This window comes from Chelon labrosus (genome assembly GCF_963514085.1).
Source record: "Chelon labrosus genome assembly, chromosome: 8".
Lineage (NCBI taxonomy): Eukaryota > Metazoa > Chordata > Actinopteri > Mugiliformes > Mugilidae > Chelon > Chelon labrosus.
Window position 1 is genome coordinate 16,713,314 of NC_140358.1, and position 25,370 is coordinate 16,738,683.

Genomic DNA, 25,370 nt, shown 5'->3' on the forward strand with positions numbered 1-25,370 from the left:
CCTGATGATGGACAAATCTTAACCTTGTCCTCCCTTTTACTGTAACTGCGCCGTAATCCCCCGCCTCACAATGCAACTGAAGAGGGAGTTAACACCGGAAAAGGGGCTTCGCACACACTTTTTCTCTTCCCCGAATGATCAAACATGCTGCACTGGGCTCGTCTAGGAGGTGTACATGCTGTCTTCTGTTCGATAAGGCAGTTACCTGTGCGTACCTTGCCCGGAGGAAGAAGAAGCGCCTGCGTTTTGTGTGTGTGTGTGTTTTTCGTTTGGTTGTGGAGTTAAAATTCCCTCAAGGACAAATGCACTAAGAAGAAAAGCTGTGCTGCCATTAGGAGCCCCACGCTCCCTCCTAGAGCAGAGCATAAAGCAAAACAAAGCATTCAAGCAATGCATCAACACAGATAGATCTTTCAGGCACCACAAACAAGAAGCCCCAATACAAGTTGGGAAAAGACTGAAGTTATAAAAGTCTCAAAAATACAAACATTCACCTTTGGGTATACAAAGCATCTTGCCGGTGTCATCTTCTGACAGAATGATATTTGCTCAAAGACACTTTCATTTAATTGATTTTTGGTTCCTTTGTCAATATCACAGCCGAGAAACATAACAGCAATTTGCCGTTCCCATCACCCAGACCGCGTTGTTTCTTCAGCGGAGTTTGTTAATGTGAAGAATTTTGCATTATTTAAAACGACACGCGCCGATCCGATTCCCGTTTAATTAGCGTCTGGAAATTTGCAGGCGAGTTTCAGAAATCTTAGTTGTGGATTTATGTAGTCGAGCGCGACCCCGGGAGTGCGAAAATACGCGAATTATCCGAGTCGCACATTCCACAGCGGTGATGTTGTATAGTTGATGCGTTACGCAATGACACATTAAAGGTTGGGGGGGACCTTCAATTTATATCCCCGAGAAACCAAGGTCATTTTGCAATTGCCGGGCAATAAACCAGTCCAAACACGCCTAAGTATAGTAGGTCACACAAAAGCACTGGTTGCTGTGAATATATTTGGGGATTTACTGGTACGGCTATTAAAAGGGCACCTGGCTCTGAAAGCAAAGACGAAGGCCAGCAAGGGATTCACACAAACCTCTGAATCCCCTATTTGTGCGAATTAACAGCCTCTGCTACAAAAACCAGAGGTGAGAGAATACCCAAATCACTGCACTGGCAACGACTAACTCAGTGCATGCAGCGTATTATGATTTGGTACTTTATTTGAGGCCCTCACGCAAATACAGTGCATTTAAGGACCTCTTGAAAATATGAGCAGCATACTTGGAAATTGAAGGTATAGCTCTGAATTAGCATTAGGTCAGATTGTGCTGGGGTAGAAATGGAAATGCCATCTCATGTTGCTCCACCACGCCGTGCTGGTGCGGGCGAGATGGCAGCTTGCACAAATATCAGTGTCTGAGAAGCCACTTAGATCCCAGCCTGCAAAACGCAAAAATTTTCTCTGCTATTAGACTGAATAGGAACATATTCACTAATGTTTAGGATGCAAGTGGAAGTGGAGACGAGGACGCACATCCTCCGTCGCCAACGGTAAAGGTCAAACCTCCAGCAATAAAGCATCTCAACCACAAACACTGACACAAGGCTGACATTTTCCTTCAGTGAACCGCCGTTCCATCTGTGCACTTCATATTGCCATCTTTGGGTGAAGTGCTCCGTTTTTACATGAGACGCTGCAGAGGACCCCTTGACCAGATGAAAGCAATTGTCAGGTTTGCTCTTTGATGTCTTTGTAATGCATATTTACTGTTTCTGTGAAAGTGCTGCGATCAACTAAACATGTTTTCATCCGTGGACCTTGCTAAGGCAACACTTGTTTTGCATGGTGGAAAAAAAAAAAAAAAAAGAAACAACAAAACACTACTGTACTGTCGAAATTGATTTCTTAATGTCACAGTTTTCTGAAATGCCATGCTTATGCAACATAATGAGCTTTGTTCCCGTTTCCATTCGTTCCGGGGCGAAGAAGAAGAAGAACAAACTCTCGTTAACAACACACCGGCAATCTGAACTCTGAGCCACAGCAGTGAGGGGAATTTTCTTGTTAGTTCTCTGCGGTACATCTTTACACAACCCTGCTAAGATGAGCCTGGGCAGGGGGTTAGACTTAAAGAAACAGTGTCTCAAAATACAGCCCTTAAACATATCACAACACAAACTTGGACTAAATGACGGATGAATTAAACACTGGGTCTGTTAGCATTGTGGCCCGTGTCAAAGTTGGAAGCGAGTCAAGTCCCTTAAAATCAGCCCAAATACTTGTTACTGTGTGATCAAAGGTGAAAAGAAGAAGTCTGATTTAATTCAGCTCTCTTGCTGTGTCCATATTTCACTTTCTAATTTGGCAAGTGTGATTTTTTTTTTTTTTTAGCAGATATAGCCAAGGAGACCAAATGAGTTCTCTACCGCTGTGAGCTTAAAATAATCAGATGGGGTGTTTTTGAAACAAAACGTAATATCTATATATTGCCATGTTCGCTGCCCCCTATTTAAAACGCATCCTCGTATCTAATTACAGTATCTCATTTTGGACCGGTTGCTTTCAGCGCTAACCTCTACGATGAACAAGGCATCCTCTCCTCTGTTTTATCAATTCGATTTTTCTTTTTTAACGTGATCCAGCAGCAGTTTGCAATGTTAGGGGGAACTGAATTAGCACTAACTTAGTACACCTCTGCAAGACCTGCAGGAAAGCAAAGCGTCGACGGCGAAGGCTGGTGCCATTAACAGGAATGCTAAATTGCAAATCGTTAGAGCTCCATTATTCCTCCGGGCGTGATGTGTGAACGTTTACATGCGCACTAATAATCCACTATTAGCCCGAACATAACAATATTTCAAATTTTCCTATTAAGACATTCAGATATTATTCATGCTCTATATATTGGATTCATGCGACATGACGCACGGCCTCTTGCCTGCTTACGTTCAGTTCAGTGCGTCGCACACAAACCAAATGTCTGAGGCTGAGGTACACATGCATGCACCCCCTCCAAAAAAAACAAGGCCACATAACATCTGTTGCAAAGGAGAATCACACCTACCCCTAAACCTTTCGAAAGACTTTAATACCAACAGGTTTTTGGATATGTGCAAATATCACAACGCTGACCTTTTCTACAAGGTGGTTGAAGGAATGAGAGGAGGAGATTGTGTCTGAACAAGCCTGCCACCGGTGGGAAATATTGAAAAAATCCTGATGCATGTAAAATAGAATATGGTAGGGAGCAATTTATATGCAATAAAGATCTATTTTTTTTCATTACCAACCTACACAGCTCAGCGTGTCTTTTTGAGAACGGGGATAAAAAAGTGAATATTTTGTGCACGTGAACATAGTCAGCGAAATCTAACAATGAAAACTACTTATGAATACGTAACAGATTGAATGGCAGATATTTTGACTCGTCATTACAGTAAAAGAACAGGTCAGGTTCTATTTAATGTCCCAGAAAAGCATGGCAGTGAACGAGACCGCCAACACAAGGGGCGGCAAAGTAGCTCACCTACATCGAATGCAGCCATTTGGGACACTGTCTGTTGAAGCTGTACTTTTACGACAATCAATCAATCAATCAAAAGTTTTTATTGTGAAAAATCTCTCTTGGGTTGTTAATCTTCAAATATCAACACATGGACATTGTTTTATGTCTATCTGTCTGGTGTATGAAAGCAGTGGCGTGAGGGGGGACCCAGTTGCAGGTTCCAAAATGTTGGACTTCCTCATCAGCGTGTCAAAACACAATTATTCTTGATTGGTTCTCCTCCCTCAACAAACTGTCTTGAAAACCTTTCAATCAGGGAGGTCTCCAGCGTTTAAAATGAAACATCTTTGTTTTTTATACTAATCAAAGCCCAGCACTATGCTACAACTAAGTTCTTCTATCTCAGATTTTAATGAGGTGTGTTATTTTCAGAAACAATCACAAACAATCCAATGACAACACGTTCATAACATCGAACCTTTAGACACTGAGCTGTTCTATAATCAGACAATAAACACGGTTCAAGGTCCTGCTGTGAAAATGCTGCTTGACATCAAAAGCTCTATTATTATCAAGGTCTAAGTCCTACTTAGCATGATCCCCCTTTCAGCTTTAATCAATACTTTTCAAGAGTTTTAGGCTAGAGAGGAAACATCTTCTTGAGGACAGTGAAAAGCCAAGTGCCGAGAAAAACAAAGGCCCCATCTTGGCCCTGCCTTTCGGAGGCAGACGTTTGCAGCAGTGTGTCTAGCAAGAGCGGCTTTAGAGTTAATTTCCTGGCAGTGATTTGTAGGGGAGCAGCATCAACAAGCTGCTGCAGACTGGAGCATGAAAACCATTACTTCAATCCCTCACTCCCTGACATTAATAGGATGAATAAATGTTTTTGTTCTCTGCTTAATTTGGATGAATTCATCCAAATGGCAATGAAAACAAGTAAATATCCATCTCAGCTCCCCTCCTGACAATAAAAGACAAAGGCAACTCACTCTGCGCTCGCTTCTTCTTCCACCTACTGTTTGACAATTCCTCCGCTCTGCGTCGAGCTCCGACATCAGATGCTAACCAAAATGACTGAGACTGCCAACATGTACTGAGGGAGGCTCGTGTTATGGGAAGGGTTTATTTTAAGTCAATTCACCCTTGCCACACAGGAGGCTGTCATGTTGAATTTTACTCCGTAGTAACTCAGGAAGATTTTCCTGTGATCCCCGACATCGGATATAACAAATGGGACGCACTCGGGAAGATTATATCCTGCACACAAAGTCGTAGTTTGAAAAAAAATAAATAAAAAATGTAATTTTCATGCTCAAGATTCTAGAAAAGCAAGGATACAGTAAAAATGTGGAGCCTGCTGTGGATTACTTTGCATCACCCCAATGACACTGAATCCATTTACATGTAATCATGTCTAGATACTAAGTGTAAACCCATCCAGGGTGCATTTTAGAGGGATGGGCATACGTAGTCTTTAAAGGGGAATTACCGTTTTTTACAACCTAGACCTTATTTCTGGCATAAAATACGATCGTTTGCTCACCCGTGTAACTTTGGTGTCATTTGGAGTCGCTGAGAAGATATTTAGATCCACATATATCCATATAGTGGGAGTGACTGGGGCACCGAAACGCAGCCTCTAAATAACGCATTATCTGTCGCGAAACTCGTTCATTTCACCAATATCTTGTTATGATACGCTAGTGGCTAGTGTTATTCCCTGTTGAGTCCGGAGTTACCTGTTATCATCATCTTCAGAGATGACATCTGAATGATGTCATCTCTGAGCGCCGCGACGGTCGGCTTGTTTACCTGTAATTTGCTACTGCTAGTTTTTCGCAACATGGCAACAGGTGACTCCAGGTAACTTAACGGGGAATAGCACTAGCATAACAAAATATTGGTGAAATGAACGAGTTTCGCGGCAGATAATGCGTTATTTAGAGGCTGCGTTTCGGTGCCCCAGTCACTCCCACTATATGGATATATGTTGATCTAAATATCTTCCAAGACACTCCAAATGACACCAAAGTTAGGTGGGTGAGTAAACGATAGTATTTTATGCCAGAAATAAGGTCCAGGTTGTAAAAAAACGGTAATTCCCCTTTAAGTATTCTCTACACTCTGACACATCTGGCAGATGATGTTATTCTGAAATAAGCCTTCATAAACAGCTCATCAGTGAAGGAAAATAGGCTTTGGCGATATGTTAAAAATTTCCTACCGAACACTGTCTATCAGGATCCAGGATCCAATATCCCGCGATTGCCATTATATTTTTGTTGAGATTTCATGGATTTTAATGTTTTGTTTTTGCTTATTCAGTTTTGATTTCAGCTACAGTCTATGTTACAACCAGTTGTTGCCTTCACATTCTCCTCTGATATCCGTGTAGTGAATTAATGTAGAAATCTAATTTTGCTGAAACATTCCAGCCTGTAGGCTACTCTTCTTCTTCTGAGATCTTTGTTGATCAATAGGCTGCTAACGCTGGCCGAACAGCAGCCCCGCACTAATTGAAAAAGAGTTTGACTGCGCCAGACGAAGGACGCCTCTGCCCGAAGCCTCCAAATGAGAGAACAGGTGGGGATAACGTACGCTATTAAAGTATCAGGGAGTGCAACTGCACACTGCAGATAGTTCTCAAACATGATTTATGTATTCCTGTTGCTTTTCGGCACCGATCGATCGACAGCAGTTACTAAAGAGGACTTAGCTGTTATTCAGTCACTTCCGCGCTTTGTGAAAGGCAGAAATCAAAGCAACAACAATGTGCCGGTTGCTATTAGAGCATGCTGTGTATTTTATTTTACAGGTTAATTATTTACCAAGCTGAATTCTTAAGGAGGCAGACCATTTAATCAGCAAAATAAAATGACAAAAATCCCCTCAAAATACAACCAGTCAGTCCTATAGTCCGATAGTCAATATATATTCGTCCAAATACTCAACCTTAGCGGGGAGTAAGGGGATTTGCATATTTTAATATAATGCCACTTCATGTTTGTCCTTAAATACATTTTATTTGGAGTAAATGTTACTCTGCCACAGTTATCCTGCTAAAAACCTTAGTGTACATGTTATTGCATGGGTAATATTAGTCCAGTATTATGATAATAATGTAAAGCTAAGGGAACCCAGTCTGGCGGCACAGCGAGTGCACCTCTGTAACTGAAAACAGGACCATCGCTTGCAAGGAGTGTCCACATGACATCCTACAGCATTACTACTTAACCAACATCCAGCAGAGTACAGTGTTCAGGTCAGGAGGCCATGAGCACACTGGGTGCTCAACTCTCAGTGGAGCTCTGCAGTTATTCTGTAGTGAAAAAAACAACTATACATACTAGAATGATGGAGTCTATCTACAGCATTGTTCACACCCAACTACAAATATCCTCTGCTCCCCAAATCCCTGGCTGAATTACCAGAAGTCGCCATCTTTAGCAGGGGAGAGGGACATAGCAGAGAAAGGCAGAGTCACTTACCACACACAGAATAACCCTGGCAATCCAACAAATCAATGCTGAATCGGCTGTGCTGCTGCTTCAGCGCTGAGAGTGCTGCTTCCACAGATACAGTAGGTTGAGGTTATTTTGATTAGATCTAAAACTATTCTTTTGAAGGCCGGAATAAGTTGAGCCGACTGAGGTGACGGTCCAAAGCGGCGACGGCCACACCACAAGCTGGCTGTGATCAGGGAGATATGGTAGATAGACATCAAAGGTCACAAATAAAACCTGTCAGAGGTGAAAACTCTCCACAGGTACACACTGTACCTGACCATTCTCCTTGTGGGGGCGCTCGGATGACGGAAAGAGTCCCACCTTGGGTTTTGGCAGACAGGCTGCCTTTGTTAATTTTTAATGCATTTGGAAACTAGTAATTAAGCACCCCCCCACCCCCACCCAACCCCCCCAACGGACCGAGAAATTGACATGCTCAGGAGAGCCAGTGAGTAATTATATTTGTAAAGAGCAGTGATACAAGATACTCCCCTCTGACTGGGACTCATTACACATCATTAGAGGGGAGCGGCAAGTGGGCACACGCACGCGCGCACTGTGGACGAGACCGCACAGAAATGAGCGTGAGCAGAGAAGTCACACACGTCGAGAGACACACTCGCAATGTCTCTTTCTCTCCGTCAAATATGGATCAATAAGCAGAAACCCAAGCACTGCCTCTCTTTGGTAAACAAACCCCGCGCCACAGGTCCATTGACCCGAGCACAGTGTAACGAGTCCTAACAGGACAGTGGGGATGGTGTAAAGCCCTACACTCGATACATCATCCGGTGATAACCATACCGCGGTGGGTCAATAAGTAATTAAAGATTAAATCTGAAATGAATTGTCATTCATATTAACAGTGAAAGGCTGAAATATGAAAGTTTCCAAATGGGGCCTCGGGGAAATTGTGGCTTTGAAGCAATAATTACCATTACAGCAGCGTACAGCTAAAAGCTGCAGGGAGATGATAGAACAGCACTAGAAACTTAGAGTAGACTCCTCTTTAATTGGAACAGGAGTGGCTGTGATTCAATACCTCACATTCTACGACTAGAATAAGCAGAACTTAATGTTCACTACCTTTCTTTCTACAGAATTTCACCTGAGAGGCAGTTTCTCTTTTTCTCTAAGTGTGCTCGCAGCTTGCAATTCACTGTAGCGGCCGTACCCCCAAAACCCCACTGAAATATAGATTCCACTGCGGAAAACACCAAACAAATGCTAAATCTATATTTCATGACACACTGAGCACCATCTTTCAATAATTTCGCTCCAGCCATTTGAGTGAAAAGTTGAAAAGCCCCGCATAGCTGGAAACAGTGTTACAGCGGGAAGAAAAAAAAAAAAAGATTGTGTATCTGAAATAAAATTATTATAATTAAATAAAGATAAATAAAACATTCATCGCTGTTATTTAGGTTTCCTGCTGTCCAATTTGTTAAGATTTGCTGCTGAGCATGTTTCTCAGTCTCCACATTAAAGCCTTCCTGCAGAGGTGTCAGCGTGAGCCGTTGTTGCCTAATAGTTTAGATCTATTGTTTCTATGAAATGAATGAAATATTCAGATTGTTGTGTGTATTTCAAAGGTGTTTACTGCATTATTAATGTGATATTCCGACTGCCCTGGGACGGTGGGAGAGCTGTATAAGTGTCAGGAAGCGTGGTTTGAGTTGCCTTGTCTGCTTTCACTTTAAACTCATTATCTTGTCTAATTCTCTCTGCCTACATTATTCCCTCATCCGTCTAAGCAGCCTAATTAAAAGATCTCTCATTTCTTCCCATTAATATTTATCTATTTACTTATTTATTCCGTCTTTCTCCAAGTAGAATCCAAATTATTTATTTTTTTTCGTCGTTTCAACCGACGTATTTACTTTCATCGGGCTGTCAGATGACCTGATATTACCAGCGCGCGTGAGGCTTTCAGCTGAGAGCGGTGGCAAATGTACAGTGTGTCCAATACAAACCGTTAATCCAGTCCACTAATACTGTTTAGACTAGATTAACACTCAGACTGTTAGTGACACCCGTATTCAATAAAGAAAACTGCAAACAAAAATCTAATGAAAACACGTAATTATGATTTCTCATATTTGGAGTATTACAATTCATACTTCACGACTGAACATCTTCAGACAGCTTAGCGTTAATTGGCCCATCATGGCGTGATTTCTCTCTGGCCTCGGTTTTTATTTGGTTTATACGAGTGTGTCTGTAATAACAGTTTAAAGCCGTACCACGGGGAGATTATCAGACCATGCTACAGCGATGGACATTATCGCTCAACTACATGCATGGCTTCTTCTCTGCTTATTGGTCAGAATGGCTGCTGGGGAGCTCACCAAGAGAGCTGCTTTGTGAACTCCATTTGCGTGTATGTGCGTGCGTTTGTGCACATTTGCAAACTGCATCTGTAGAGTGTGTTGTCTTTGTTTTGTCTCACTGTATGCATGTTTGTCTGTGCTCCCGCTCCGAGTGCGCGTGTGCATGTGGTGTTTAAGGGAGTATACGCATGCATGCATGTAGAATGACATTTAGTGAAATGTGGCAGCGGGAGGAGAAACATCTGACTCATAATTGAAGTGCCATGAAAGAAATATGATCATGAATCTGTATTAAGCTTACGTGCTCAGATTCAAACCGGCGGCAGGAGCGCGAGGCAGCATATGCTCAGTCAGTCCTCTGACCACCAAACCCGCCCTGAAGGTTGATTACAATGCTCAAAATGATACGCCACAAAAATGACAGAGGAAAACACGGCGTATTCAAGGCGAGCAATCCTGATGACAAAATCGATAGGCCGTGGCGCTCTCATCTCCATCAAAAAGAGACTCTTGGGATGAATGGAGTTGCGCCTGTGTGATTCGACCACAGCAATCATCTCAATGTCCTGGAGGATAAAGCAGCTCTGCTCCTCAGTCACCCTCCTGCTCTTGACATGCGGAGTTCCCCGAGCAGCAAGGTGAGGCAATCTGATCTTTAAAGGATGAAGCTGGTGTAGTGGTTGATGAAACCGATGCAACGAAAACACCAAAACCAACAGTAACCTCATCCTCAGAACAAGCATCGTGTGTGAGCTACAAAAGCCCGATGCAGCTCAGTGGTTCTCAACTTATGTGACCGCTGGCCCTTTAAAACAACTTGCCTTGGTATGACAGCTCCTCACGGGCTGTGTAGTGGTGTGCAGCTGTTAATTATCCTGCGACTGTTGAAGTTAATCGAGCGGCCATCAGGCAGTCCCATGCCTCAACCCCAAGAGCCACGGATAAAGGTTATTTCTCTGTGCAATAGACTTCCACTGTTGTCCAAACACTTTGACTTACATATCAATGAGCCGTACTGTTCTGCAGGATTATGTGTCTTCATTAAAATAAACATGGAAAGTGTAGTTTATTTTGAGTCAATAGTGGACACCAGCGACTAGAAACACCAGTACACAAAATGTGCATTGATCAGCTAAATACACTCAAGGGTTTTGCCACAAAAGCCTTAGCCTACTTGTTATTGTATGAACATTAGCTCACAGTGGCCAATGCTTGTTAGCAAACTTTAGTTTGTCTGACTTGTAAAGTTACGCTACATTTTAGGTCTTAGCAGTATACATCGTTATGTACATACTAGGGGTTGTACCGACTAGCTGACTAGTCAACTTTACTGCTATGCCATGACGCTTTAAGCATGAAGTCGACTAGTTGCCGATAACAACACGGATGCCTCCGAGAAGAGCCCAGTGGGTCGTTGCAGCAAACTAGCAGCGGTTCTTCAAGCGTGTGGAAATACTTCCCTAAAGATGAAGCCCATTCTACCGTGACATGTAGAATATGTTAGTCAGTCCTGAAATACAAAAAAATGTACAACTGCATTACACACTCATCTGAAAAGGCATCCGCTAACGCTAGCAGAGTCAATGGCAGTCAGTTAACGATTGCACCAAACGTCCTGCGCTAACAGAGAGAAGGAGACTGACTCACAGTTTATGGTGAATTTCATTGTCTACAGTTATTAGAGATGCATTTGGAGATATATCGCATTTCTTTTTTTTATCCCAGTTACATTATCCTATCTTACAACACGCTGTGAAGTAGGCTACTATTAAATGTTATTGATGGTGCTGTTGGTGCTGTTCAGTTCTGTTGTGTTCTATCAGTTTTTTTTTTTTTTTTGTTGCTCGGGTCTTATATGCTTATAAGAAGTGTGACACTTGTAGGCTACTTGTACTTGTGACCATTAAGTTCCACAGACTCAACTTCTACAGTCTTGTAGATTTTAATTTCAATAAACGTCTCTATAAGTGAGTTAAGAGACACAATAGTGATCGGTTAAATATTTTCAATATTATTAGTTTATTATCTTTATTTTATTATAATTATTTCAATTGAAAAAATGCTGTGTTAAGTTACATCTATGAACAGATAGCAGGTGAGGAATACAGAATGATAAGTGTTCTTCAACCAAACATTTCCTAATGTTTCAGCTTCACATTGAATGCATCTGACTGACAAAACACAAGTCGACTTTTATTATGAAGAAGTCACAAGTATCGTAATGTCTGTTGTCAGTGAGCTCACTGCTATAATTCATCAAAAATTAGCCTTCAAAACAAAATAACAGTCATTTTTGGCATCACTCAGCTTGAAATATTCCAGGGAATAAAGGAACAGGAGGGATGCAGCCACAGTTAGCTCTTAGATGAAGAGCTGCCGTCGACAAGCTCTGCTGCAAGGTAACCATCTCCTTTCACTGTGCACTGCTGTTCACACACTCATGCATTGTGCAGCATAAAATCAGATCACGGACACTCGAAGAATGATCGAAAAAAGCCAATTATTGCCCGACAAGGACTGAAATCTTTGAGATTGCCACTCGAAACAGAAACTCCGCACAAATGCACTGTTAATCTGACTTAAAGCAATGTTTACTATAACACATTTACTATCTATCCGCACAACCAATTGACTTTGGGCTGTGTGCCGCAAAGCAGGGAATTCGGAAAACACAGACTTACATATTTTTCTTTTCATGCAATTTGTTCACAATAGGAAACACGGAATAACAGCAGCTACTCTATCTCCTTTATATTAACAGCTGCCAACAAGTTGGATGAAGTGAGGCAATATTCTAGACAAACGGAAACAACAACATGGAAATTTCATTTCATATTCAAAGTGTTTGTAGTTGAGCCACAGCCACTCTAAATGTAAAAAAAATAAGTGAGCGGGGGGAAATCAACTGTGTCAGAGAGATGGATGGAAAAGGTACAAAGCTTGGGTAGTGCGCTAACAAACTCCATTTTGTGTTTCTGCAGCTGTTTCCATGGAGCTCTCTGTCGCTCTCTGTCGCTCTCTCTCTCTCTCTCTCTTTCTTTCTCTGTCTCTCCACTCACTCTCTCTCTCGCTCACTCTCTCTCACACACACACACAAATGTCTGAAAGAGGATTCAGCTGTGTGAGTCAATCTGCAACCAACCGCAACTCAGAGAGAACCTCTCGTTCCCTCCAACACACTCTTTCTCCTCTCTTCTATCTCTCTCTCTATTTTTTCCCCCAACTTCATTACAATAATTTCTTAATTTATTCTAAACCCCAGCCACAACAACAAACCCACATTCAGCGCACTCAATAACTGTGATTTTGACACGAGGGCCGCGTCAGCAAGGAGCGCGGGAATGAGTCTCGGCCTTATTTAGGGCGTATGCGATAATCAGCGATGGTCATTACACCTAGTTGCCCCACAAAGATGCCCCAGAAAACTGTCCTTAAAGGAGGATGTGAAGGGGGACAAAAAAAAAAAAAAAAAGAGAGGAAATGATTCTTACCGAGGACTCCGACGCGGTAGTTGAGAGTGATAACGATGACATTTCCGTAGCTGGCCAGGACGCTGCCATCGATCATGTTGCCCGTCCCCTCCATGTAGGATCCTCCGTGGATGTAGACCATCACAGGCTTGGCCCCAGTGTCTCGTATGTCTGCAAGAGCGGCCATCATTAACACATTCACATTGTCGTCCACCCACTCCGATCAAGGGTCAGCTCAGATTCAGATACAGCAGTTACAGCACATGGTGGCCACAAACAGACAAGCTGACGATCACCTCCCAGATACCAGCTATAATCGTACAGTCGGCTGGCCTACTGATGGATATGGAAGCAGTGTTCTGTCCTATCGGCAGTATGAGAAACAAATTAATGTCCACGCTTTATTTCGACTTCAGCTCTATTATAGTAACCGGCCATCTCAGCTGGAAATGTGGCTAGTCGTTTACCTCAAATAAACCAAACTATTAGGGCTGTATTTAGTTTTGCATTGCCTTGCAGGAGGCAGACCCACTTCCTAATATAGACACGCAGGAAGCCATTAGGGAGAATAAAGAGAGAGGTACTCTGACACATCTCCTAAGCAGGGAGAAGGCTAATCTGGCTTGACAGTGATAGGGAGAACGCGCTGGCTAATTACACAATGCTACCTTGCACCTCCTTTTTAAACAGACCTATCATGCCGCAACAATTTATTTTGCACGGCCTCGCCTGGGATTGCAAGCGGCGGCCCAATTTCTGCTTCAGTTTTGGTGAAATGCTGTTTGTTTTATTCCCGAAGCCGGGGTTTGATACCCAGCTGGAGCGACACTCCAGCCAGATAAAGCACATCCAGAGGTAGAGGGAAGAAAAAAGCCTCTGTCTGAGGAATGGACTGAATTACTGACTGGCTAGCTAGAGCTGGGAGACAAGACAAGAAACTCTTCTCTCATTTTCACTCCTGCTCCCCCCCGCGTTCTGTGTTGCTTCTCGCCTTCCCCTCCCTCACTTTGTATCGCTTTCACTCACAGACTCTCCCCTGTCTCTCCCTGTTTCTCTCCCGCCTTCCCTCCATCTCTGTCCAACTCCCTGCGTCTCGTTTTTTTTTTTTTTTTTTTTCCACTTAAGCCCTGAGAGTGGTGAGAATGACAAGGGGTAGGAGGGCAAAGAGTGAGAGAGGCAGGGAGGGAAAGAGAGAGACCCAAAAACAGAGACGAGAGAGAGAGAGGAGCAAGGAAGGAAGGAAGGAAGGAAGGAAGGAAGGAAGGAAGGAAGGAAGGAAGGAAGAGATCAAATAAAGAGAGCAAGAGCAGAAAAAAAAAACTGAAAGTAAGCGTTGGGCTCCGATTTAAAAGGGTGGTATTGTATTGTGGTTGCTATAGTGACTGAGAGCCAAAATTCAAAAACCTCAAGAACAGCTAATCGTACACCACATCCTGCACAGCCCCATCTGCATCGATCTGCAGCCACTCCTCATCGTTATGCATCACATTAGCATGCTCACCACACAGGACAACTACTTAAACGCGTTTTGTAGAGACACATTTGTTGTTGTTTTTTTCTCCGTAACCCTTATGGCACGGCATAGCCTTGATTCACAGTGGTTGTTTTTTTGTTTGTTTTGTCATTTTTTTCATTATTCCCCTGGTTATTCATGGCCCTGTTACATTTAAAAGCAAGGCAATAACTTGTATATGATGTGGCCTTATTTATGGGTCCCTTTATCTCGCTGGTATCTGAGAAGGCTACACAGTGAAATGTGATTTATAGCTGACACTTCTCTATGCACACACTTATCTTAGACAGGAGGAGGAGGAGGAGGAGGAGGAGGAGGAGGAGGGGATGCATGGAGTGAGAAAGCATGAAAAGTACAGTCAGAGGGGGACGGACTGGGGACGGGGGGCGGGGGGAAGGGGCATGGGGGGGCAGCAGAAAAGATATCCTACACAAGCTACTCAAACGAATGGGCCACATATAAAAAGAGAATGGCAGAGAGGAAGAAGGAACAGGGGGCAGAAATAAGAAAAAGAGATTAGTCATGTCAATGTTATCAGTCACCTCTTTTGTTGATTCACATCGTGTTGCCATGACAACACTTAAATCCCTTTGGGAGAGCGGTACAAAAACATCGAAGCCCCACTTGTTCTATTCTATTTATTGAGTTGATCTGATGTGAGCGCTGTCACATAGATGTGATATACAGTCCTCACTGACACTGAGTAGTTGTCAGAGGGAGACATACAGCACATGCAACAAATCCCTAACTGGATTTTGGGTTTACATTGAAAAAAAATAAATAAAATAAAAATAATAATCCTTTCCGGATACATCTGCATCTGGGCTGCTGCACAGCATGCCTCGCACGCGATGAGATGAGTTCTTAACCAATCAGATCAGAGTTTTATTGGTGGACGGCCTAATCTGGCGAAGCAGGTGACTAAGTGGCTACCACGGAAAGCTGCTTCCTGATTCACTACTTCTCCGGGGCAAACACATAATTACATCAACACACATATTCATCGCGTCAAGATTTTGCACTGAGCTGCGGTGGAAAAGAAACAGAGACACGTTCATTAATGCACAAACTGGCACATTTGCAGTAAAACTCCATGCACAGTGAGTTCAAAAATAAAACAGACAAAACAAACTCAGGTGAACATGAGAACGGTGGGTGATGGGAGTGCTGATGGAGAATGAGCTGAACAGAAGAGCAATTTATGTGCGGTGACACATCAGTTTTCTTACATATTTCTCTCGACCAGACAAGTGAGATCATGCAGCGTCTACTACACACCGTGTCACACACTCACACGCAAAATAACTGTATCACAGATGTCAAATTTCTCCAATGAGTAAATAAGTCAAAGGTTTTCTGATTTTGACTGTGAGGACTGTCACACCGACAAATACATCACAGGACATAATTTTTAGAGGTGTCTGAAGGGCACAACCTATAGGAGCCTCACAGTGGCTGTGGACTGATTGGAGTGTCAGTAGGAGGCATAACTCAGGCCTGAGCTGAACTTCTAAGTGTTGCTGCCGCAAGTCAAAACCCACCAGGAGGGCTCGGAGTGCTCCCTCCTTCCTCCCCTATCTTATATTCTCTCCCAACCTGTACCTCCACCTTTTTTGTCCTTTGCCTCTCGCTCCATTGAGAGCAGTCAGTCATATATCTGACGTTAAGCGCCCCCAGAACCGGCCTTGACACCCCGGAGCGGGACGGCACAAAGGCGAGTGGAGATAAGTGTCGGTGGCATTCACTGTGTCAACACTTGGTGAAACATGGTGGCTGTCAGCGGCTATCAGCGAGGTCTGAGGTAGGGGGAACGGGTGACAATGTCCTGATGTGGCAGGACATGACATGCGCCCCACTGTAGCGCTCTTGTCAGGCTAAGCTTCGCGGTTCACTCATGACAAGTCCATTACTGGCCATGTTCACGTTTTAAGAAATGCATATGGTTTATCTGGAGTTTCTTGCAAAGCAGGCAGCGTAATTACAGCAAATTATACAGCAGCATGTGTCACAGTGCAAGTCACTGACAGTATTTTGAATGTCACTGCTTAATATTCCCTTTGTACTGAATCAGATGGACTAGCGCCGTGTGGGTTAGGCCTTGGAGGGGGAAACAGGCTGAAGCGAAGGAACACACAGTATAAAATCTTCTATTTTGGACACACAAAAGGCAGCAGAAGGAGGACCACAAAAAAAAAAAAGAAAAAAAAAGCTGTTGCATAGTGGTTGCTATTTTAAGCCAGTATACTTTCAGAGCCTGCACATTGGCAGGAGTGATGTGTTGGGCGAGAAAAGAGCACCGTATAGCCAGACAGTGTCAGACTCCACCGTGTTCTCTGCCACACCTGACATTTCTGAGTAAATGAGGTATGTACGTGTATATGAAGGAAATCCGAACATAGGATTGAAAAAAAAAAAAAGAAAAGAAAAAGGAGACGCTGTACGTGTGCATGCGTCTGCTCTTGACACAGCTACAGTAAATGTAATGGGAGGAATGACCTTTGTGCGAAGGTGACTTCTCACTCCCTGGCTCCTGTGTTTGTGTGTTAAATATGATGTTGGCAACAGGGGCACGGGGGGCGCGTGTATGTATGAGGATAGAGAAAGGAGAGGCGGGGATCGGCGCGGGCTGAGTAAAATGAAAGGGAAGGCGCCGCAAGAAGCCTACAAGGCTATTTGCCAAAGCCCCCCACAGCTAGCCTGGATCTGGATGAGAGGAGGATGCAGTAGAGGTGCTGTCATCCCTAAGACTCACAGACAGCTGTTTGCTCCCCGAATAAAAGAGGAGTAACCCTTTAGTCTCTCACGGAAACCTGCTGTCCTCGGCGCGGGCCTCAAAAGCTTACACTATACTGTACAGATCTACTGAAGGGCAGATGACAGCAAAACAACAAACATGTTACGGCGCACGAGCCTCCCAGGCGTGCTGTGACACTGCATAAGAAACGAGTGAAGGAACCTAATATTAAACTTTCTCCGCTACTGTTCACAGATTATTTTTTAAAGGGAGTGTGTTTTTACATGTTTTTGCCTTCTCAATTATTTCGAGCCACTCGAGAGTTAAGGACAAAGGACCCCGAAAAAAAAAAATAGACGACAGTAATGGCTCTCTCCTCCTTTGAAACGGCTCAAATGATGCCCTCGCGGATCAGCCATTAGCAGCAATGCTTATCTTGGAAAGAGGCTGAGCAGCGGCATTCCAGGGATCTCTGCATAAATGGGCTTCAAGCGGCACGGCTCCTCGTCCCTGCCACATCAGAGAGAATAGGATAGTGGCAGAATGGAGAGAATGGTGTGTGAATTGCCCCCGCTGTCGATTTACTACTCTCCAGGCTGCCTGAGCTGAGCTGAGGGCTTTGCTGGATTGGGATCCAGTCAGGCCTGTGCTATGGAATTAATGGTAATACCCAGGCAGGTGGAGCTCAGCTCTGCTCACTGGCAAAGCGACGACGGAGAGAGAGAGAGCGCCTCCGAGGGTGGGGGCGTGTCCGCGTGTGTTGTCTTCTTCAGTGCTCGCTTCAAGAGCTTGGAAGCAAACACTGTTTACGGGAACAAGTGTGTGCGCTGATTTAATGAACGCACATGCGTGAGTGTGCGCACATGCACACTGGGGAGGAAGCGTTCCTTCTGATTAGAGTTAGAGTCTCGAAGTGCCAAACGACACGCACACAGAGATCTATTTTTCATCAGCGGGAGAGGGCTGAGGCAGCAGCGGTGCGAGGCTCTGTAGAGGTGGAGAGGGGACGGCCGCCTCTCATTGCCTATCACTGGGCACAGCACCTCGGCACCGCTGCCATGTTCCACCTGGGAGATTTAGCTCCTACACAGCTCCACTTCCTCTATTTACATGCCCACCTTTATCTAACAACAGCAGGTAGGTGATTGAAAGCTTGCACTCCCTTTTTACAGTGCAATAACAGCCTCTGTAAAATTGAGTCTTGATTGTGGGCTGGTGTAAATCACAGCAACTTGGCCCGCACGCTTGTGTTGCTGGAGGGAGCGTTGTGTAGAATTTGAATGCACTTTGGGGGGTGCCAGGGGCTTGACTGTTGCTCAGACAGACCGGCGGACACACAAAGGGACTGACAGCGAGACACAGGAAGAGACAGACAGACAGAACGGCCAAGAAGGGGGGCCTCGGGGACAGCCAGCGGACGGAAAGAAATACACAGTATTAAAAAAAAGATATTATATTCCTCGCTACATATTTCATTTTGCTCAATGTTTTTATTGGCTCTTCCGCAGACTTTTTATTGTAAATTTCCATATTACTATTCCATTACATGTGTTACGTTTCTTTGGCAATAAAAGCAAACCCTTTAATGTTCCAATATTTATTTGGATTATAATTTAGGTTGTGTCTGGGGGGGGTTGTAACGGGGAGAAGGGCAGCTCATATATATTGGAGGGAGGGAACAAATTAGCCCAGGATAGACACACTGCCAACTGAGACAGCATGGTAACGCTGGGACGAACAGACTGAGAGATGGAAGGGGTTAGACAGCGAGAACCAGACAAGACAGTAGCTCTCTCAGCTGAATGAGAATATGTGGATAACAGGTGCATGAGCCAGAGACGGAGAGAGTGGGAGTTCTGCTTGCGTTCTCGAGTCTACTTGCCCTTAAACTTGAATGCGAATGTTTGATTTTCATGGGTAATGCATTCAGAACATTTACTGCAGACAAGGAGATTGCTATTAAACATAATAATAGTACAGCTACTTGAGAGAGCAGTAGTATGTAAGACAGCTTACAAGGACTTTGTGGTTAGTGCAGTGTTACTTTTCTCAGTAAGGGAAAGGCTTTTTTTTTTTTTTTTCACAGAGGTAATAGTTCTCTTTGGAGGGAATTACAGAGCAACAAAGGGGGGTCCCTCAGCACTGGTTTCATATGTCAGGCCATGACAGTTCAACACATTCGCCAGAACAATGACAATCTTCTGGATTATGTTCAGGGATTGATGGCCAACTCTGTCACACATGCATTAGTTACAGTGCTGTGGCAGAGATTCTGCTGGGACCGCATTGTGCTTCTACGGTGATGCTCCGTAAATAGCATTAGTTGCGCTCAGTAAAGAATAGACTTGTCACATTTTCAGTGAGGCTAGTCTAGCACAACAGCTTGGAGACCGAGCCACTGTGCGCGCATGCAAAGACTTGCCAGACAAAGGGATCGGCACTTGTCAGCGATTTTAAACGGACTTGGGCTACATACTGACGCATGTGGGCTTGCTTGAAGGAAGACAAACCTGCATACACATATACACACAGCCAGACTGAAGGCAATTTGGCATCAGTTGCAACAGCTCGCCCTGGGCTAGAATGAGGAAACACCTGTGTGTCAAAGTGGTGCCATGGCAACGCTTCCTGTTCTGTGATCAAGGCCAGCGTGAGGCTTCTTTTTGAGAGAAGAGCCCACTGGCAAAGAGGAAGGAGCTACCCTTCAACATCTGGAAAGAACCCAGCTGGGTTTCAAATCCAACGCAGAAAGCTAAATCAAAGCCAAAGCGCTCATTGTGCCAACAATCAAGACAAATAAGTGAGAGGATATGGCAATTTATTGTGACATATCTGTTTGTTTGCCAAATAGGAAGTCCATATGCCCTAAACATGTGCTGAGGTCCCAAACAGCTTCTCTCCAAACATACAGTTACATCTTGTTCACCAAATGTACACATAATATTCAAGAATCCAGTCTGTCCCTAACAAACAAATTGAGCATAAACCAAGGGCTTTACCTTGATACCCAACATCATGCTTGCATCACCTGCCCCAGAGTGGCGAAGGAAGGCGAGGGCGGGGCGATATCAAGGGTTTGATTTAGATTCAGAGACTTAAGCCGTCTCTGTTGCAGCACAAGAATCGTCTCTCATTCTAATCTCGGCAGAGATCCACCCTGAGCCAGGAATATCCCAAGATAAATATGGAAAGTGAACAATGCGATTGCTGAGCGGCAACTTCCCATTTTCTACACCTCTCGCCTCTAATCCTCTCCAGCAGCACTCCTGAACTGCCGCTCCTCATCTAAATCTGCTGGCAGACCTGGCGAACAGTCTGATATTACACCGCTGCTTCACTTTCCCTCTGCCATTATCACCACTGATACAGCTGCCGGCCACACCTTAAAAAGGGGCTCTCACCGCTGCCTCCGCAATTGTAATAACAGTTGCTTCAGCCACTATGTGAGATATTAAAATGACTCAACCTGGGCATGGCTATCTAGACAGCTGCTAGATCCCATCTGACGCCAAAGCCAATCACTCTTTTTATCGACTGAATTTATATGCTTCGGGAAATAAGAGCCTTCGCATTCACTCACATGCACTCTTTCTGTCACCACCGCTCTACAGATAGTAGGCAGGCGTATGCGATGATTGCATTCGCAATTAGAAAAAAATAAATAAAATAAAAATAATCTAACAAAATCCATAAAATGATCAGAAAACAGAGACATTTGAGAAGAAAATCATGCACCATCTTTGTTCACCATGAAAAATACCTTCATCTTCATCACCGTCGTTATCCGACAAATCCTCGCCCTGTTTTTTTGCATGGGCCCCTGTTATTGAAGCAGGGAGAGACATAGAGAGGCACAGGGAAATTCAAAATAGCACGTTTGGCAACACAGAGATGGAAAAAAAATTAAAATAAGCATTTCAATAAGAGCAGCAAACCACATGCGAATAGTAACAACGTTCATTTAGGTAAATTCCCATTACAAAAGTTTTTGTACAGTGATCGCATAAAACAACAAAAAAACACATATTTAGAGTCTAGATACTCAAAAACCTACAGAGTCAAAAAAGAATACACTTTGCAGAAAATAAATATCCAGTGTTATTGTTTGGAGCAGAGTCATACACCACTGACATTTTCAGAAAAGCCTTTGAATGTTTATCGGGAAAAACAGCCCAGTCCTGTGTATTTGGGAACAAAAGGACTGTTGCAAGAATAAACAACTACAACATGGAAATCTAATTTGGTTTATAGTAGATTACTGCGCAATTTAAATGCTGTTCTCCTTGGAAAAAGCACCTGACATCGATATGTAACTTAAATGAAAGGCAGAAAGAAGGATTTTAAAGGGGAAATGCTATTACTGGCAAGCTAAAGAATATTTAAAAAAAAATGAAGATGCAGAAAACTACTGGGGGCTTTAGACTACAAACAAAGCATTAGCAGGATTGAGACGTTCATAGAGCTGCTGGGATCTGAATAAATCACAAGATTGCTTGTATCATGTATACTCAGTGATATCGTGCCTTACAACTGTAGACTCTCTGCCTTAAACAGTAAGTAATAAGTGATCCTTGTGCTTCATGTTGCCAGTAATATGAAAATGTACACCCTGGGGTGCCTGTACACCATGTACAAATACAGAGTGCAAGTTCTATGATTGATTTACCATTTATAAGTGGTAAGAATTCAATGACATTTGACATCTTTGTACGTTATTTATGTGTTTGTGTTCCCCACTAGCACCACTAGGGCCGGAGGGCAGCCACTTGACCATTCCATCACTCGCATCCATTCAGTTCTCCGTCACCTTCTGACAAGATTTTAAAGAACTGTGTTATTTATTTGGACCTCGATCAGTTCAGATTTTCCTCTCTAACAGCACTCCACGCAGTACATCCTAATGCTTTTGTTGACATTTGAATTCAAGCGCAATCACCAGCATGGTCCCAATTTCGCAACAATACAGTCTAATGGGCTGATTGAAATGAAATTTACTGAGGCATTCATACGTTTAACAACAATATTTTGATAGCGGAAATGGGCCTCACACTTTCCCGCAACAAACGCCCAAAAAACCCTGCTAACATCAATCAGCAGACAATTAACTTTTCCTTTCCTTCAGGGAAACTCTGGTCTCCATTATAGGCCTCTGTCCATAAACTATTCCTCTCTTACCACTTTAAAATTGCAACTTCCTCTTCAAGACAGTTAATGGCCTGAGGACCATGAAATTTGCTCATGATTATTAGGGATACAGGGCTGCTTAGTACAGTAATTTAAAAAATATACATATGCAGTCACACAGTGCATTCTGGCCCAGAAACTCTTTAAATGTTCACAATGTGAACGTCTATACATAATATCTGCACCCCTGCTATGTCAACACTCTGAAGTGAATTTGTTATTTTCACGCAGAGCTAATTTCAATCGGAAAACGGCCTCTGACTTAGATGTGGGCAGTTATATAACTTTAAAGACCAAATTTCACAGCTGCCTCAGATCAATGAGGAGCAACTTCTTTGTTAACTATCATTAAGTTATCAGATGACTCTGATGTAGGCTTCACAGGACTCTACAAAAAAGATTAACAGCCTAACGAAACAGCTGAACGCCGCTCTTAAAGAGCTTGTTAGCATTCACAATTATTCTAGCATTCGGTGTGATATTGGCACGGTAAAACAAAAGAGTCTTCACAAAATCGTTCCTTTCTTGCCACCTTAAACTTCAATAAAATTATCGGTTGGGATGAACAACTCTCTTTGCACAATATTTTCGTTTGCCAGGGGTATTTTGAGGAAATTATTTCTGACATTTGTGTGAGAGAGTCAGTGAGTCAAGTGGAGTCAGAAGAACACTGCCAGACACAAACAGTGTGGACACAGAATTCAGCGGCAGTACGGCACAGATGCCAGTTACAGGTGACATTTGAATAAATAGGCCCACTTGTCTAAGTACATCGTCCTCATCTGTTGTTAATTGATATATGCCATACATTACAATGCATAATGCAAAAGGCTCAGTGTCACGGCATTTACTGAGCTTCAGACATGCCAACAGAATCGTATGACTATGACAAAGTCAAGCTTTAATGCCGTTATTTCGTGTCATGCTGTTGGCAACGCAACCAGTGATGGAGAGCAAGACGGTGCGGACGTTTCAGTATGGATTTAAATTTGCATCGGCAACTGTCTTGCCAGATGTGGCACGCCACAGCCTCCTCCAAATGGCTCATCTAACAAAAACTTGGCTTCCTAGCAGAAAATATGTTTTCATAAATTGTTCAGGAGTCGTACAAATCCATCACGCGGACATGGATGGGTGAGTAAGTCAGATTTTTGCATTTGGCCAGGCCGTATCGATCCAGTGAGCCCAGTAAGACTCTGAGATCAATGAGTAAATAGGCTTATCAGATGCCAAAGCACTGCAGAGTGGTCTATAATATGTTGCCATGGCAGTAATCTCCATTGCTGCAATCTTCAAAGAAACAACAGAAATATGGGGTTCAAGTTACAGAGCAATCAGCCCGGAAGGAGTGTCTGCCAGTGCAGCTCCTCGCTGGATGAAGTTGCAATATGTTGCCGCAAAAGTCGAGCCAGGTTTCACTTTGATTGCCAGACAACACGAGGTATATTTCTGGCAACCCCGCCGTGCCAACACAATGATCTCACTGAAGGGAACGTGTTGTCAAACGCGGTGCTGTGACAATCTGAAAATGGCCCGAGACTTGGCACTTATATAACATTAAAGAATAAGTTTAATTGCAGCACCGGATCAGTCAGGAGCGACTGCTTTGTTAACTACTATTAAGTTATCAGATGTCTCTCATGTAGGCTTCACAGGCTTGTCAGCCACAAAACAGCTGAACACGGCGCTTTAAGGCTTGTTAGCATTTACAATTATTCTTCAGTGTGCTATTGACATGGTAAAACAATGTGGTTATTGAGTGATACTGCTTTAGACAGGCATAGATTGGATGGCAGGTGTCGACAGGGAAGCTCTGTCACTTCGAATTGTGTCGGCTGTGAGGCCGCGCGCGTGTGTGTATGTGTGTGCGTGTGTGTCAAACGGCGGATCTATAATAGGAGCCGCAAACATGCGACATCTGCAGTGACTCAGCAAGCAAGCCTATATTTGACCTTGAATCTTCGGAAGTGGTGCCAAAGTGAAAGAGTGTGACACCGAAATAAAGCCGGAGAGTTTTGTTGCGCAGTCGGCCTTCAGGAGTTCAAGAATTTGCATCGCCTCACAACAAGGCAGAAACTAGAATAACAGCTATTACTCATGTTCCTTGACAGGTAAAATAGAAACCTGTCGCGTTTATCAAACCGGGTTCAAAGAAACCACGTCTGATTGGCTTGCCTGTTATATAAAGGATATTGAAATGGAACATTTCAACTAGATGGAGGAGCAAAGAGAAGTTGGCTAATCCCCCTGACTACCAGGAACACAAAAATATTGTCCAATCACATAGTTTTTTAAATTCCCCAATCTTTGTAAGGTAATTAGAATACTGAAAACATTTTTATTTTTAAGATATCATATAACTGATGGATGTCATTTTCCTTAATGAGAAAGATAAATGTGCCAAAGCCCCACCCCTTCACATCTGGTATCACTGAAAAGCCCTAAATGTTCTCTGTAGATAGCAAAATGTATAAGTTCAATAGTATGCAGTGGGTGGGAGATATTCAGGTTTACAAATGTCCTCCACAGAGGAAAAACTTGAACTACTGGTAGTCAGGAGGATAATGTTTTACACCAATGAACCTAAGCGCGTGTACACATACACCCATACGCACATGCGTACAGCTACAGAGTGCTCTCAGGCTCTAGAGACTCCTCGACTGAATCCACAATTCACTCAATACATCGAGGAAGGTCTGAATGTTAACTGCCTTTCCTTTGCTCGAGAAAGGTTCGCTGACAATAGTTGGGCCTTGGAGTTAAATATCAGAAAGGTCAGAATGTGGAAAGGGACTTAGTGAAATGTGAAATGTTGCAGCCTTCACAATTTAGAGCAGTTATATTCAGTCTCTAATCCTCAGGTGGCCATTTTTCTCACTCAGAGTGCCTGGATTTGTCTCTCGTCCTGTCCTTCTACTCTGTGTCTTTCTCTCTTTCTCTCTCTCTCTCTCTCTCTCTCTGTCTGTGTCTGTCTGTCTCCATCTCTCTCAATCTGTCTCCCAGTGCAGAGGTTAAGGAACAGCTTGGGAGGGACACATAAGAGAGAATGATGGAGAATGCAGCTAAAAGGTTAAGGAGGCTGTAATCCTGCAGTAAAGGACAGCCAAAACTCACACTGCGCTT

General features: G+C 43.5%; 1 protein-coding gene across 7 annotated transcripts in view; it reads right to left on the reverse strand.

The window, feature by feature from the left end:
• Window positions 1–25,370, reverse strand: part of nlgn3a (neuroligin 3a) — a gene marked incomplete at its 3' end in the record, with an annotated part of 93,444 nt that overhangs the window by 61,269 nt on the left and 6,805 nt on the right. For 3 of the 7 annotated variants that reach the window (XM_084549529.1, XM_084549528.1, XM_084549532.1), the window contains 2 exons: window positions 20,824–20,883; window positions 12,838–12,987 (listed from right to left, as the gene is read on the reverse strand). In XM_084549529.1, the coding sequence (XP_084405655.1) occupies window positions 12,838–12,987; window positions 20,824–20,883 (210 nt within the window). Of the gene's footprint in view, window positions 1–12,837; window positions 12,988–20,811; window positions 20,884–25,370 lie in introns of all 7 variants that reach the window. The other 4 variants (XM_084549530.1, XM_084549534.1, XM_084549533.1 and 1 more) reach the window with 2 other exon arrangements.